The 17332-nt window shown below is 43.7% G+C and overlaps 1 protein-coding gene across 4 annotated transcripts in view; it reads left to right on the top strand.

Annotated features, from left to right (window-relative positions):
- EXOC6B (exocyst complex component 6B) overlaps positions 1–17332 on the top strand; it is a 607915-nt gene that overhangs the window by 421875 nt on the left and 168708 nt on the right. For all 4 annotated transcript variants that reach the window (XM_072613606.1, XM_072612000.1, XM_072612825.1 and 1 more), the window contains one exon: positions 5937–6078. In XM_072613606.1, the coding sequence (XP_072469707.1) occupies positions 5937–6078 (142 nt within the window). The remainder of the gene's footprint in view (positions 1–5936; positions 6079–17332) is intronic.

Below are 17332 nucleotides of genomic sequence, written 5' to 3'. Positions count from 1 at the left end.
TTCCTCCTGTTGAGTAAAATAGATTTCTGTGCTTGGTTATGCATGTGTATTCTTTCCTCCTTTGACCAGTTTAGATGAACAAGACTTCTCCATTCCCTTCCTCCTTGTATATACAGACTTGTATGTAGATACCAGACGCTGAGGTCCTTACTCGAACTAAACTGCTAAGCATTCAAACTCTGCTTCAGAGAGTGCAGTTCTGATGGTCTGGACACATTGTTCAAATGCAAAATGTATGCTTGCCAGAAAGACTATTTTATGGAGAGCTTGCATGGGGCAGGCGATCACATGGTGGTCAGAAAAAGTGATACAGGGATACTCTTAAGGTCTCTCTTAAGAACTTTGGAATTGATTTTGTGACATGGTACACAGTGGCACAGCACCACTCAGCATGGCGTGCCCACATCAGAGAAGGTGCTGTGCTCTATGAACAAAGCAGAATTGAAACAGCTCAGAGGAAACACAGGATGCATAAATTTAGAGTGTCCACCCCAAATGTTCACACGGACTATTTGTGCCCAACTGTGGTGGAGCATTTCAAGTTTGTATGGGTCTGATCCGCTGCAGTTGGGCACATGGAAACTTGACTGTAGCACAGATTTTGATCCTCTTCAAGAACAGAGAACAACAGCCGCTCAGCCAGAGACTTCTACTTGTACACTACAGTTATGTGAGGTAGTTTCCTCTGACCTTCCTTCCTTTCCCTCACTCTTCCCCAGCTCCATATTATGCCTCTTCCCCTCTCTTGCCACTCTTCTCTTAAGATCAAGATATAGCAAAACTACTTCTAGGCCTTGTCTAATTAAATTCCCTCTGTGACCCCTAATGAGAAGGGGGTCCAGAGGGGTCACAAGTGTTATCTCCCCACATTAGAATGTAAGCAGTTTATCCATTTTCCAGTCTTTTATCATTGTTCATGTTTAACATTTTTATGTTTCTCTTGACTCCTATGTTTGCACTTCGTAGTTTCTCTGCAGGACTGGTCTTTTCATCAGGAATGCTTGGAGATCTTTGATTTCATTAAAATTATATGTATATACTTTTTTTTCCTTGTAGGATTATACTCAGTTTTTCTAAGTAAATAATTCTTGATTGTAAACCTCTATCCTTTGCCTTCTAGAATATCATAAGCTCTCTGCTTCCTTACAGTGGAAGTTGCAAATCATGCATAATTCTGATTGTGGCTCCTCAGTACTCAAATTCTTTCTTTCTGATTATTCCCAGTATTTTTTCTTTACCTAAAAGGTCTGCATTTTGGTTGTGGTGTTCCTGAGTGTTTTCATCCTATGATTTCTTTCAGGAAGTGACTGATAGATTCTTCCTGTTTTCTGTTTTGTTCTTTGAGATCTTTGTCCTACAATATCAAGACAGTTTTTTGTTTTATTTTGTTTTGTTTTATGATTTCTTCATCTGTGATGTCCAACCTCCTTGGTCTTCGTTTTCAGGTAATGTGTAATGATACTTAATTTTTTTCTCCTGGATATGTTTTTGTTCGTTTTTGCTATTGTCCTAATTTTTTCCGTCCCTTGAGTTCGTTTTACTTTCATTTTATTTATAGAGTCATTAACTTCTGTTTGATCCATTCTAATTTTTAGAGAGTTCATTGCTCGGCAAAGATTTTGTGTATCTTGTGCCAAGCTGTTAATTCCCTGTCCAGTCCTTACTTCAATAGCTCTCGTTTATTTTCCTGTTTTGCCTCCAGCACTTTCATTCCATTTACTTAAAAAAAGAATTAGCTTTTTTTAACTCTTGTTTCATCACTTCCAGGAGTTGCAAATGAATTTGAGCCCAAGCTGTATTTTGCTTTTAGGCTTTGCTTGTAGAGATGTTTTGGATCAATTCTCTCTTTTCTGTATTTGTGTCTTTTTTTTTAAATTTATTTATTTTAGTTTTCAACATTCATTTCCAAAAAAATTTTTGAGTTCCTAATTTTCTCCCCATTTCTCCCCTCCCCCCACACCAAAACACCGAGCATTCGAATTACCCCTATCACCAATCTGCCCTCCCTTCTAACATCCCTCCCTTCTCTTATCCCCATCTTCTCTTTTATCCTGTAGAGCAAGATAACTTTCTGTACCCCATTACCTGTATTTCTTATTTCCTAGTTGCAAGAACAATACTCTACAGTTGTTTCTAAAACTTTGAGTTCCAACTTCTCTTCATCCCTACCTCCCCACCCATTCCCTTTGAGAAGGCAGGCAATTCAATATAGGCCATATCTGTGAAGTTTTGCAAATGACTTCCATAATAGTCATGTTGTATAAGACTAACTATATTTCCCTCCATCCTGTCCTGCCCCCCATTTATTCTATTCTCTCTTTTGATCCTATCTCTCCCCAGGAGTGTTGACTTCTAATTGCTCCCTCCTCCCATTGCCCTCCCTTCCATCATCCCCCCCACCCTGCTTATCCCCTTCTCCCCCACTTTCCTGTATTGTAAGATAGGTGTTCATACCAAAATGAGTGTGCATTTTCATCCTTCCTTTAGTCAAATGTGATGAGAGTAAGCTTCATGTTTTTTCTCTCACCTTCCTCCTTTTCCCCTCCTCTGAAAAGTCTTTTACTTGCCTCTCTTATGAGAGATAATTTGCCCCGTTCCCTTTCTCCCTTTCTCCTCCCAATATATTTCTCTCACCGCTTAATTTCATTTTTTTAAAGATATGATCCCATCCTGTTCAATTCACCCTGTGCTCTCTGTCTCTCTCTCTATGTGTATGTGTGTCTGTATGTGTGTGAGTGTGTGTATGTGTAATCCCACCAACTACCCAGATACTGCAAAAAGTTTTCAAGAGTTACAAATATTATCTTTCCATGTAGGAATGTAAACAGTTCAACTTTAGTAAGTCCCTTATGACTTCTCTTTGCTGTTTACCTTTTCATGCTTCTCTTCATTCTTGTGTTTGAAAGTCAGATTTTCTTTTCAGCTCTGGTCTTTTCATCAAGAATGCTTGAAAGTCCTCTATTTCATTGAAAGACCATTTTTTCCCCTGAAGTATTATACTCAGTTTTGCTGGGTAGGTGATTCTTGGTTTTAGTCCTAGTTCCTTTGACTTCTGGAATATCATATTCCACACCCTTTGATCCCTTAATGTAGAAGCTGCTAGATCTTGTGTTATCCTGATTGTATTTCCACAATACTTGAATTGTTTCTTTCTAGCTGCTTGCAATATTTTCTCCTTGACCTGGGAACTCTGGAATTTGGCCACAATGTTCCTAAGAGTTTCTCTTTTTGGATCTCTTTCAGGAGGTGATCGGTGGATTCTTTCAATATTGATTTTGCCCTCTGGTTCTAGAATATCAGGACAGTTTTCCTAGATAATTTCATGAAAGATGATGTCTAGGCTCTTGTTTTGATCATGGCTTTCAGGTAGTCCCATAATTTTTAAATTGTCTCTCCTGGATCTATTTTCCAGGTCAGTTGTTTTTCCAATGAGATATTTTACATTATCTTCCATTTTTTCATTCTTTTGGTTTTGTTTTGTGATTTCTTGGTTTCTCATCAAGTCATTAGCCTCCATCTGTTTCATTCTAATTTTTAAAGAACTGTTTTCTTCAGTGAGCTTTTGAACCTCCTTTTCCATTGGCTAATTCTGCTTTTGAAAGCATTCTTCTCCTCATTGGCTTTTTGAACCTCTTTTGCCAATTGAGTTAGCCTATTTTTCAAGGTGTTATTTTCTTCAGCATTTTTTGGGGTCTCCTTTAGCAGGGTGCTGACCTGCTTTTCATGCTTTTCTTGCATCTCTCTCATTTCTCTTCCCAGTTTTTCCTCCACCACTCTTACTTGATTTTCAAAATCCTTTTTGAGTTCTTCCATGGCCTGAGACCATTGATTATTTATTTTGGATGTTTGGAATACAGAAGCCTTGACTTTTATGTCTTTCCCTGTTGGTGAGCATTGTTCTTCCTCATCCAAAAGGATGGGAGAAGATATCTGTTCACCAAGAAATATATATATATATATATATATATATATATATATATATATATATATATATATATATAGAGAGAGAGAGAGAGAGAGAGAGAGAGAGAGAGAGAGAGAGAGAGAGAGAGAGAGAGAGAGAGAGAGTTATTTTTTTTTTCCCTTTTTTGGGCATTTTTCCAACCAGTTACTTGACTTTTGGGTCCTTTGTCAAGAGTAGGGTATACTCTGGGAATCTGTAATATCTCAGTTCCTCCAAGGTGGCACAATCCAGTGTGTACACTGATCTGGAAGCAGGGAGAGATTTTTGTGTCCAGAATCTTAGCAGTTACCTCTCCTCAGCCACCTGGCTTCCAGTTCTGCCAAGTCAGTACTGAGGGCTGATTTTCAGATAAGCTGGATGGGCAGGGCCGCCCTTCAGTGTGAGATAAAGACCAGCTCTCTCAGGGCCTTTACAAAGAGCTGAGGTGAGACTCAGCTCCTCAGTGCCCCCAGGGGTTTTACGATCCAACAATGTATGCGGGCTGATGTAGGGGCTGCCCTGAGAATTGCTGCCACCTGCCCGATGTGGCCTCTGAGGCCGGAGATATGGGAAGGCCCTTCTCCCTGTCCGGCCAGCTGAAAAACCCCGTCACTGACCTTTGGCGCCTGTGGTTTGAGGGATCTGAGGACCTGCTGCTGCGACTGGAGATTCCGCCCCTGAGGTGTCCTCCTCCCAGAGTCTCCTCACACAGTGGCCAAGGCTGGGCTGGGCTCTGCTCTGCAACCAGTGCAACTGACATTTCCCATGGGCTTTTCAGGTCACCCTGGGCTGGAAATCTCCACTCTGTTGTTCACCACTTCTGCTGCTCCAAAATTTGTTGAGAGTCCCTCTCTACAGGTATTTTATGGGCTGTGTGGGGAGACCCTGCGTATGTGTGTCTTTCTACTCCGCCATCTTGGCTCTGCCCCTGTATTGTATCTTAATTGTCCCTATCAGCATCATAATTTTTTTTTTTTTGTGAAATTGTTTTTGTTTACTCATTCTTCTTGCCTGCTTCCTGACTTCAGGCATCATGTTAGGACTGAGCTTAATAAACCTCTGTAGGGAAGGTCTGAGTTGATCTTCCCGTTTCTTTCTTGGGGTGTTGAGTGTTGTGTTGTTCTAGTATCTCCAGAACAGCTCAGGCTCAGGACCTGAAAGTTTTGAGTCCTTCCCAAGTAGTTTGTTCTGAGTCAAGTCTGATTTCTGACCCCTGGGTCTGAGCTCTGCAAGTTTCTGGTGTGGGTTGGAAGCTGAGCAATACACCTGTGCGCTTGCCTGTTGAGAATTTCAGGAGACAGCTGGAAGATTTCAGCCACTCTCAGCCAACTGGAAAGCTCTGCTGATTGAGTGACAGAACTATAGACTTCTTTGGTCTGAGATTCCTGCCCTGGTTATTCTTTTGCAGGTGTCAAACTGGACTGGAAACTGGCACTAAAACCTTATCTGCTCCTGGGGACAGAGCTACAGAACTACTTTTTGAACTTTCTTCTTTCTGGATACTCCTCTCTAGCATCCACAGACCTTGCTCTTAGTCTTCCTAGGCTGACCCAGTCTGGGAATAGTGGAGTATTGTGATTTTTTTTCCCAGGATTTCCCTCTTTGGGTTTGGGATGGTATGTTTTTTGAGTGTTTGGAGTTGTTTAGAAGGGAGTTTGCTGTATTTCTTCTGGCTACTCTGCCATTGTGGTTCCACCTTATATTTGAAGTATTATTGTTTTGTTTTCAATTTAGAGAAAAATGTCCACTGACTGGATCTGTGCCTTTTCACAAGTTTTGGTTTAATATTACAGCGTACTGTGACACAAACTGAATCACTTCCCAAGATGGCAGCCACCAGATGCTGAAACTGCCCTGACTTGTGTTGTTTTAACACTTCATAATATGGCGAGTTTTAGACTAAGGCCAACTGGCCTGCCTCAAGAAGCTGTTGAGTCTCAGTGGAATTTTATTTCCATTCATCGGCATCATGATTTCTCTTTATGTTTTCCAGGGGAAGGTGGCTCAGACTGCGTGTATGTCGGCCTGCAAGCATCTGGCCACTTCACTCATGCAGCTGCTGCTGGAAGCTGACGTGAGACAGCTCAGCCTGGGTGCCCTGCAGCAGTTCAACCTGGATGTCCAGGAGTGTGAACGTAAGAACGAGTTCTGTGGGCCCTAGCAATGGGGGAGGGGAGGGCCCTGAAGGGAGTTGAGGCCACCTGGGGAACAGAGTGGGTTTGTGGACACCTACAAGTCAGACACAAGAGCAGAGAACATCCAAGAGTCCAAGGGAAGGAATGAACTAATAACTGACACACGTGTCAGCAGCTCGATTCCGCAGCTTTGGGTCATCTGCCACCTCCATCAAAACTGCCTTTTTGCAGGCTTCTTGTGATCATCAGTGACCTTTCCTCAGCCATTTTCCTTCTTGCCCTGTCTGGATGGTTTGACACTTTTGGCCTTCACTTCCTTCTAGAGGGTCTCTCTTGCTTGTGTTTGTGTGATGCTACTTGCTCACAGTTTTCTTGCTACCTGTCTGATCAGTTTGCCTCCGTTTCCTCTGTGAGGTTATCACTCACATGCCATGGTATTGCCCTAAGGCAGAGATTGGGAACCTGTGGCCTTGAGGCCACTTGTGGTCTTCTAGGTCTTTGGGTGCGGCCTGTTGACTGAGTCCAGGTTTTAATGAACAAATCCTTTTATGAAAGGGAATTGTTCTGTGACATTTGGATTCAGTCAAAGGGCCACACCTGAGAACCCAGAGGGTCGCATGTGGCCTCAAGGCTGCAGGTTCCCCAGCCCTGCCCTAGGGGTGCTCCACAGTTTGGTTCTGAGCACTCTATATTCTCTTTTTTAGTGATTTGTGTTGGTTCTCCAGTCTGCATGTTTGGGTAGCCCTCACCTCATTCCTGAGCCCAGTCTCATAGCTCCAGCTGTCTGCTTGACAACATTTCTCACCAGGCTGTCACACGCCCATTGTTCCAGGCACCCAGAGTCACCCTTCAGGCACCTTGCACTGTCTCCCCAAAGCATCATCGCCAAGCATTGGCCCAGACATCCTGATTCTGCCTCCTCAGCCCCTCTTGACTTATTCCCTTTCCCTCAGGACACTCTGATGTGTTCTAGGCCATCGTATCCTCTCACCCAAGGAGTTGTCGTCACCTCCCACCTTGTCTTCCTGCCGTCAGCACTCCCTTCTCCACACCACTCTCTTAGTGCTGCCAAATTGAGATTTCTCCAACCAAAGTCTGTCCTGGTCACTCCCCAGCTCACAAGCTTCATGGCTCCCATTTCCCTTAAAGTAGACTAAAAAACTGTTCTCTCATCTCACACCCATCACAGTCTGGGTCTGGCCTGTGTTTTCAGTCTGATTACATGTATGTACCCTATGCCTCAGTCAATTTGGTCTCCTTGCTATTCTCTGTATGAGACATGACATTTCCTGTCTCAGTGCCTTTGCTGCGCCTCCTGCCCCCTTTCCCCAAATGTTGACATCACTCTCACCTCCTGGATCCTAGAGCTCCTTTCCTTTGGCTCGATTCCTGTCTCCTTTTGCCATCGAGACCTTTCTTAATACCCCGATCTTGAGTGCCTCACTCCCACTCCCCAGTGTGTATTTACTTTGTATGTAGCTTGATTTTTACTTATTTTGTGAAAATGATGTATTCCCCCACCCACCTACCCATGGCTTATAAGCTCCTTGAGGGCAGGGCCTTGATAAATTTGTCTAACACCTATCATACTTAATAAATATTGCAGATTGATTGATTAAGTTAACTGAACTATTCTCATGGATTTAGTTCCTGCTCCTCATGTGTAAACTGTTCTTCTGCTTGGGAAGGGGGGGTGGTTACATGGCAGTCAAGGCTGTGGAGCTCCTGTGGATGTCACTGAACCATGCAGAGGGGAAAAAATGACGTAGGCCATGGAAAATTTGACGGGCTCTTGGAAAAACGATGCAGGAATTAAATGAGTAGTAGCCAGCCAAGTGGGTCTGCAAACCCAGGCTCCTTTGGTGGTTTGCTGTGGGTTCTTCCAGCAGCTGGCCAGGAGACCTTTCTGATCAATTCAAAGAAGCTTATGGAAAGAATTAGAACAACCTTTTTTTTTGGGGGGGGGGGGGCATATACATAATATATAACATATATACACACGTATAAATGTATGTATATATGTGTTTGTATCAGCATGACATGAGGGCCAGAATTCTAGATTTAGAGTCAGAACTCCAGTGTGGGTCAATCTGACATCTGACATTTCATTGCTCTTTAAAAATTGGCAAATGATAACAGTGATCGTTAACATTCATATTGTATTTTAAGGTTGACAAAGGTCTTTACATGCGCTTTCTCATGTAATCTTCACAGACACTCTGTGAAGTAGGATCTGGCTCTTATTCTCATTTCACAAATTAGGAAATTAAGCCTGAGTCCTGTTGAGATCCTGGTTCACTCAAGATCTTCTAGCTTGAAAGTATCTGAGTCCGGATTGGAACCCAGGTCACCGGAATTCCAAGGGCAGCTGTTTGTCTGCTACACCTGAGCTCATTTTCTTTATCTATGAACCGGAAAGAGCAGTAGCTGTAGGACCTGCCTCACTGTTATTACGAGGCTTCCCTGGGATAATGAGTTTGGAAAGAGCCAGTTGGTACAGTGGACAGAACAAGCTCTGTCTTGATCTCTGCTGCCCTGGTGACCTTGCACAGCTCAGTAAGCCTTCTTGGGTCGGAGTTTTCTCCTCTGTCAGATCTCATCACTCCTTTGAGAAGAACTGACTATTTGCAAGGAGTCTTGCCAGGTATCTCTCAGATGTCTTTAGTCTATAATGATCTCCTTTCTGGGATCATTTTTGCGTAGGCTGAAAGTGATAGACTCTGTGGACAAAGGTCGGTGTCACACACATATGTGTGTATGTGTCCACGTACTCACCTCTCCCCATTTCCCTTTGGGTGACCCATGGCTTGGATTCTTCAGGGTCTGTGCTGTAGCTTGACTCTCACCTAGGGTTAGAACAGTGATGTTCAAACAGGTGCCTCACATCTTCCCGACTCAGTGGGCCACAGAAGAACTGCCTCTTTGTGGTATTGTTCAGCTAAGGCAGGATGAAGAAAAGACAATTTTAAAAAGTTGCAGATGGAGCTTTGTTTCCTGGGAAAGCTTGAGATTTTAAAAATACAGATCAGCAATGCTCCTGAAACAAGCCAGGCTGCCCTTTGCCTCCAGTCAATTCTTGGCCTATTTCATTGTTTGTCTGTTGTTTCTGTCTAAGCTGTATGAATGAATGAATGAATGAATGAATGAATGAATGAATGAATGAATGAATGAGAACATTTATAGAGTGCTTACTATGTGAAAAGTACTGTGCAGAGTTCTGGGGATACAAATAGAAAAGTGCACCTCATAAGTGTCTAATAAATGCTTTTTCACCCATTCATTCACCATCAGTCAGTCCATCATTCCTTGCTCTTAAGGAGAGAAATTCTAATGAGGGCAACACCACACCTGGAAGATTTCCCATATATTCAGGTGGAAAGGCTTCATATTGCTCAGGTTGCAGTGGCAAAGCTAATGATAATGCTTCTCCTTTTAATTGCATTTCCACTGATAAAACTGCATCATTTTCTGTTTCCAAGAACCTTGGTGGCCAGAACTTTCTGTCCTGCTCAGTGCCTGTGTCTGTGACACTCATAGGAGCAGCTGCCAGGCTGCTTTCCACAGTGATGGTAGAGGACACTGGGATGGGAGCATCACTTTTTCCAAGGGTTCAGGGTCCTAGGCTGTGTCCATCAGGGTCTGAAGGGAAATGGTAGTTGAGGTGATGGTGGTGGCAGCTCCCTGGCCTGGTGCATACAGCCTTCTGTCTTTGCCTGAGGAGGCCCTTGCTGCTTCACTGAGGCTGGCTTTGCCTGCCTGAAGGGGTAGCCCCTTGTCCACAGCAGTTGTTTCCCAGATGATGGCTAGAGACCTGTGATCATCACCTGTGATAGAACAAGAGGCAGGAGACAGTTCTTGCCCTTAAGGAGCTTACTATCCATCAGGGGAGGCAACATGCAAATCAATAGATGCAAAACAGGCTATGGATAGGAGTAAAAGGAAATAATGAGCAGATGGAAGAGGGGCTGGGGGGGGGGGGGCCTCCTGTAAACTGTGGGAGTTTAGTCAGGACCTAAAGAATCATGCCACTTTCACTATTTCCCCAGCATCAGAGAGCTACAATTCCAGTGCTTTGGTGGATTTAGGGTCCCATCTTTGTGTACTCCTTGTCCCTATCTGTTCATCACTTCACCATGGGAGGGCCACCCTACATTCCCTGGGCAGCCTTTATTGATTACATTCTCTTGCAGTCACTTTGGCTTTATTGAGATCTAGGCAGAGGAGGTAGAGAAGGCCTGTAGAGGTCACAAAAGTTTGTATGATTAAAATTTTGAGATCCCTTGCTCCCGAACATTCCCACTGGTAATCCCTTCTTTCCATAACTTGTCATTTCCATTTTTCTGTGACTGAGTTGGTTTGTTGGCATCTCTTTAAAAGACTTTGCAGCATCTGTGATACTCCATTTCACCAAATGCTCTAATTTTCTCCATGATGATTTGAACCCACACACATGCCACATTTTTTACTGGCTGTCTCATCTTGACTGTTCAGTCTGGCAGGAGATTCAGGGTTTTGAGAGTGGAAACTTCTGCTTTGTGCTCTTACCTCTGTGTAGGAATGACATAGCTATTGTGAAAAGAGCACCCACCTGGCTGATAAAACCAAATACTTTCCATCAGAATGGAGGAGCAGGGTACAGATTAGAATTCAGGAGGAACTGATCAAGTGAATGATGAACGAATCAGTAGAGTATACTCTGGAGAGGGTCTGTGATCCCTCTTTCTTGCACAGTGTACACAGCTCCATTGTACCCTGCCCTGATCAAACCACATTTCCTCTATTGTGCTCTGTCTTGAGGGCCACATTTTTGGGAGCATGATGACATCCAAGAAAGGGTGACTAGGATGGTCAATGGACGTGGTATCGTTCATATGATGATTGTCCAAAAGACTGAGGGACCTGGGAGAAAAGACTTTGGGCAGATACAAGGATGCTGTTCCAGGATTTGTATGGGGAAGGGGGTTGGAATCAGGAGAAAAGACTGGAGCCACTGAATCTCAGAGTTGGATGGGATGACCAACATGAACTAGCATGTCATACCTGAGCACAAATACAGCCTCCAGAATGCTCAGGAAGTGTTTCCCCAGCTTCTGCTTCAAGACTTTGAGCTAGAACCCACTGTTCTCTATGTAGTTCTAGGTAGGCTGGACTTAAAAGGAGGTTTCCTCCTAGTAAATTCCCCCAGTGCTCAGGGCTTTCCCCCATGGGGCAGGCAGAACAGCAGATGTTGCTGAGTTAGATTCCATCTCAATATAAAGGACAACTTCCCAGCTGTTATCACTGTCAGCAAGTAAAATGGACCCCCCCATCACACAAGGTCCACCAGTGGAGGCTGGAGGGCCAACCTGTTGGGTAAGCTGGATGGGAAATTCTGGCTGTCATGCAGCTTGGCCTGAATGGCCTCAAGGGTCTCTCTTAGATTTTAGGTTCTGTGGCCTTTTATTTTAAGGTCTAAGTAGTTTTAAACAGCAGGTTAAAGAACCTTGGCCTTAAGGCCACATGTGGTCTTCTGAGTCTTTGGGTGCAGCCTTTTGATTGAGTCCAAGTTTTACAGAATAAATCTTTCTATTAAGGGAATTTGTTCTGTACAGTTTGGATTTGATCAAAGAGCTGCACTTGAGAACCTCGAAGGCTACATGTGGCAAGTTCCCCGCCCCTGGCTTAAAATAAAGTAGTGCAGGGCTACTGGGGTAAACAGTGCTGGTCTCTCCTAATTCCAGTGGCCTCTCAGTAAGGTCACACATATTTCCCATCCCGTTTCAGAAATTCAGCCCTTGGTGTTAGTGATACCCTGTGGAGGTGGCTGGAGCTGAAACATATTTGCAGGCCCAGCAGACCATGGTGTGTACCACGTCCCCAGAAGTGGTGCTTTGACCAGCATCTGTGGCTGCCTTAGACAGACTATATCTCAGGGGAGGTGGATGTGAAGTCTTTGTGCAAACAGCCAGCAGGATCGTGGAGGCTTTGTGTTTTACCCCTAAAAAGCTCTTCATTCAGACTCCTAAAACCTCCAAAGTTTATTAATTAAAAGAGTTCAGATCCTCTTCCCAAGAGCTTTTTCTGGTGAGAGAGAATTCACAGACATTTTGCTATGGGAACAGTCAGCACGGTTTCTTCTCCCTGTATCAGCCCCCTTCACTCTTTCTCTCTTCAGCTGTTCAGGGACCTATAAAAAAAGCTTCCAGAAATGATACATGAAATTCAGGTAATGATACAGAAGGCGGATAAATGCAGCCCCAGTTGACAGGATAATTGATGCTGACATCTTTCCACTGGTACTGTGTGCACAAGGAACGTTCACTTCTTCTCTGTAAGACCCTGGTAAAATCGCATAGGCCTAGAAAGTAGTCAGGCTAGGGGCAATGTAGCAGAAACCATGAGCTTTGGCCTTGCCTTTCTGAGTCCACTGTCATTCTGTGGTGTTGATGTGTGTGACAAGAGCTTGGGGATATTCTGCAGGGCCAGAGGGGTTGGTATTTGCTTTGTAAGTCCTGGAGTTCTTTGAATATTTGATCACTGGCAAATCCATTTGGTCCAGAGGCCCCTTGGAATATCTTTGAAAATTTGTTTCTTCCTTCGTGTTGCTTCTTTCAGAGCAAAAGAGACCCCAGCCTCTGTGGCTGCCATCAGGAGCCTTCAGCAATATTCCTGATGCCCTGATGGAGGACCCAGTTTTGCGTTAGGGAGACATTGACCTTGTTTGATTTTGTTTTTGCTACAGATGAAATGTTTACAGAAAAAACTGACTTGTAAAGATCACCATTTTTTCTGGGAGTAATAGTCCTAGCTGACACGTGTTTAATGCTATAAGGTTTGCAAAACTCTGTGTACGTATAGTGTATGTGTATAAATGTGTGTTTGCATAGGTATAAGTATATGTGTGTGTTTATATGATCTCCACAACAACCCTGTGCAAGTTTATACCCATTTTGCTGTTAAGTCAAGTCAGTAAGCACCTTCTATGTGCCCAGCAATGTGCTAAGCACTAGGGATACAAAAAAAGGCACAGGACAGTGCCTGGCCTCAAAAGCTTGAAGTCTAATGGAAGAAGCAACTTTCAAACACTTGTATAGAAACAAGCTATGCACAGGATGGCCTGGAGACAAACCCTGAGGAAAAGCACATGATCCGTGTTGTGCAGTCAGGAAGTGTCCATCCTGCATTGGGAGGCAGCACAGACTCCACCTTTCTCTGCCTTAGTTTCCTCACATGTTACATGAGGGGGTTGGACATACTGGGCTCTGAGGTCCATTCTAGCTCTGGGTCTCTGACCCTGGAGGCTCAATCCAGTTGACCTCTTTGTGTCTCCCCTTAGCACTAGTGGATACCAGGAGGCCTCTCTGAGTCAAATACCGAGAGGCTCCTGGGCTTTGGGGGTGCCTGGAGGAATGTGGTTTCTGAGCAGAAGCTAGAGGTTAGCTTGAGACTTTGCTGTGTGCATGTATGTGTGAATGTGTACACTCATGAGGATGTAAGGTGTGTGCCTGTGGGTAGATACATGTGCATGTAAAAGTATATGTGTGTGTTGGAGTATTCACATATATGTACGTGTGCATGGGTTGTGGATGTGTGTGTGTAAATGCGTGCGTGTGGGTGTATGTGTACATTCAAGGCTGTGTGTGTGGATATCTGTGTGTGTACATAGGAATGTGCGTTGTGGATGTGTTTATATGTGTGTGCATCGATTGTGTAGATTTGTGCGCACATGTGCATACATGGATTGTGTGCATGTGTATGTGCGTATGGGTGTATGTATACAGGGATGTGTGTGTGTATGTATGTGTGTGTGGTATTCCTGCATTCCATGGATTATTCTGTTCTGTTCTATGCTTTGTGTGTGTGTGTGCATTTCCCATCATATGTAGCTCCTTCAGGGTCTCTTAGGTCTGTATGGCATTGGCGTCTACTGTGAGGACTTTGCCCCCACCCTTTCTGTCTTTTCTCTCTCTTGCCCCCACTGCTTTGTACTTGCTCCTACTAAAGGTTGTAGGTTCAAGGCGTCTGATCAGACCCATAAACCCATGGGATGGCAGGCACTTCAGAGATCTGCTCAGTACTTCTCTGAATAGTTTGGAGCCCCCTCCTTGCCTCCAAAGCATAAGACTACCTCAAGGACCTGCTAAGCACTGTATCACATACCCAACATATGGAAGCTAAGCCTCTAGGAAGCCAGGTAGCTTGTCCACATACGACTTGGAAAACTGCATTTTCCTAGCAAAGTGGTCAGTCTGGTTGTCTGTAAAGCAAAACATTTTACCTGCTTTAATCTATAAGGATGGAACATTGTCTCAAACATTTCCTTACCTCAGAAGACAAAAGGATGAATGACTTTCTCTTGGAAACTTTGGGGTCTAAGGAATAAATACGAGGGAAGATAGGATTTCCAAGGAAACTGGTTCTTCTTGAAATGTTAAATCAATCTTTGAAATGTTAAATCAGTATAGCAAGAGGCACTGTTCCACACTGAGGGATTCTTACAAATAGTTTAGAAATTGTTTCCTCTCCAACTGAAACACATTTTTCCTTCTCCACCCCCCCCCCCCCCAAATGATCTTTATATCATGGCCCTGCCATTTGGTGTCTACTCAAGTTTTCAAAGAGAGTAGCCATCTTAAGAATGTGAAGACGGCAGAGAGACAAATGGATGGAGTTAATCTTTTTATTTCACTTTCCAGACCAGCACAGTTTTAAGTACAAAAACTATCTTCCATCCCCAGGGCTCCATGAAAATAGCAGATGCCCCTTTGTTGGAGAAAATACAGTGCTGGAAGATGCAGATTTCCTTCGGGAATAGTGATGGGTGTATTCTCTTTTTTTTTTTTTGCTTGTTTTATTATCACTCATTCCAGATTCCTTAGCTGCCACCCCAACCTCCCCATTCTGAATAGTAATTTTAAAACCGGCCTTCTTTTTCTACCTCCTTCCATCTGAGAGACATTAAGGTCCAAAGATTGATGATAGAATCTGAGCGTGTGCGAAAGGAAGCTGGCTTGTTTCTTACATCTTACAATGTACAGCTCGTATGAAAATGGAGAATAATTAGTTGTCATTGGCACATTGAAGCAGTCCCAAATTCACGAGACAAACAGCATGGCCAGTGGATTTCCCTGAGATTTAACACTTAAGATTGCTTGATTGGTGAATTGAATCGCCAAAGGATTTCCTTATGCTGCCTCCCTTTTTCAGCGTAATGCTTTTCTGCTGTCTTGGAAATCCGTAGGTTGAGCTGGTCCGTCCACATTCAGCACACTCTTGCTCATTCTTCTTATCCTTCAGCATTCTTCAGACTTCTGTCTTTGTGCCCCATTGTTTGTCTTTCTTTATCTTTCCTCTCATTTTACTGAAATTTTTGTAAAAAATCATCCAAGGTGGTCATTCAGTCTATAGCACCTAGTTATACTGGAGGTGTGCAATTCATTCTCTTTCTTTTCCCCCTCTGGAGCATTAAAGCAACAGAAAGAATTATTTTTTTAAAAACCCAAGGTCATGGTAGAATGCCTTTTTCTGCAACACACCATCAATATGCTGATACAAAAGCCTCTTTGAAGCTTCTGAACTACCCAGCTTGAACTACTCAAGGCTTACAGAAGAGAGAGTTCATTTCGGATTTCCACATCCAGAGTTATTTTAGCAGACACGGGAAGCGTTACTTAAATCAGCAAATGTCTAACACAAAGCACTTCTGCTTGCAGAACTATTTTCCGGGTAACGTCTCTTTATGAAGATCCAATATTGGTTACAGAAAACCCATTGGGAGGCCTCCATGCCATTAGGAATGTTGAAGTCAGGTTGTCCTTCATGGACTTGCAAACCCTGAGAATCTCTTTGTTGGACATGGGTCAATAAGTAGCACCCCTTTAGCTGACATAGAAGAGGGTTTGGGATATTTTGTTTTACAGGCTGTACTGCTTTGAATCATGACAATAAGGTGGCTGTTGTCTCCCTCCAGCTCATCACCAGGACCCCCAGACATTCATTAGCAGGTGCTGCCAACCTGAGCAGCAGGGGCACGTGACCTGCTCCTCCCCACCAAAGCCTGAGATGTCATCCCTGTCAGGAAAATGGAGACAGATGATGTTGCTCTAACCTTGCCATACATCACTGTCAGCCCCGGTCTTGGCCCCTGGAGAATGGCCAGCACAAAGTTCCCTTTACGTCAGCAGAAGTCACCTCAAAGTGTTGGGTTGGCAGCTCTGCTAAGGGGCTGGAGAAGAATGGAGAAATGCACCCAGGCTCTGCGATGGTGGGATACATTAAAGGTGACAGAGTCTCTTTGAGACTGGCTAGTGTAAGTGCTTCCGAGATGCTTTCATCTTTCCTCCTTGTTTTGGACCAGGCAATAGTTTCCTGCCTGGGAGAATGTCGCCCTGGATGCCGGCAAGTTTTTACACACCTGTCCTCTGGCTCCGCAGCGTAGGGAGAACATGGCTGTTGATTTTTCAATTAATAATTGAAACTGGGTGCACTCTCCTTTCTTCTTTGCTCTTCCTTTTTGCTTCATTTTTGCTGCACTTTGAGGCCATGTACACCTTGGAACCACTGAGGACAAGCCACAACCAAGATAGGTCATTTTTTCAGAGAGTCCCAAAAGGAAATTGACATTATTGCCTTCACAGCAATTTATAGATTCCAGAGTTTACTAAAGCCTGCTCTCTTTCAAACCGGGGAGTATAACAGAGTAATTTTTCAATCTCCAAAGTCTTTTAACTGTTTCTTTATTAGAAAATTTTAAAAGCAATAAAATTATATTTAAAATTTCATTAAACCCCACATTTTCATTGAGAACACTCTTGGGTGCAGTGAGGAGGCAATCCAGATGTGCTGGACCAGTGAGAATACCACCACAGCCTAAAAGCCATATGAGTCGGGACTCCACTATTACTCTCTATGCAACTGTTGAGCACCCCATTTTTGTCCTTGTTAACAGGCTCCAAGCATCATCTTGTATGAAAACATGTTCATTTTCTTAGTGACCTCTCCATTTGTCTTTCCTTTGTGCACATGGGCTCTGCTTTGCCGCAGCCAGAACCTGCCTAATGACCCTTTAGTCTCTAAAATATAATATGATCCAATATATTCCCATCTTTCCCACTTCTCAGAAGATGCACCACTGGGAAATTTTAGGCATCCCATATTTTCTTTGGTGTCACCCCATTTCTTTAACGTTAATGCCAGGGAACTGAATGTGGAATATCAACCAGAGAACCCCACCAAATGCCACCTCAATTTAAAAGTCATTCTAAGTGTTGGGAGT

This window comes from Notamacropus eugenii, chromosome 1 (assembly GCF_028372415.1).
Source record: "Notamacropus eugenii isolate mMacEug1 chromosome 1, mMacEug1.pri_v2, whole genome shotgun sequence".
Lineage (NCBI taxonomy): Eukaryota > Metazoa > Chordata > Mammalia > Diprotodontia > Macropodidae > Notamacropus > Notamacropus eugenii.
This window is presented reverse-complemented; position numbering and strand designations above follow the sequence as displayed.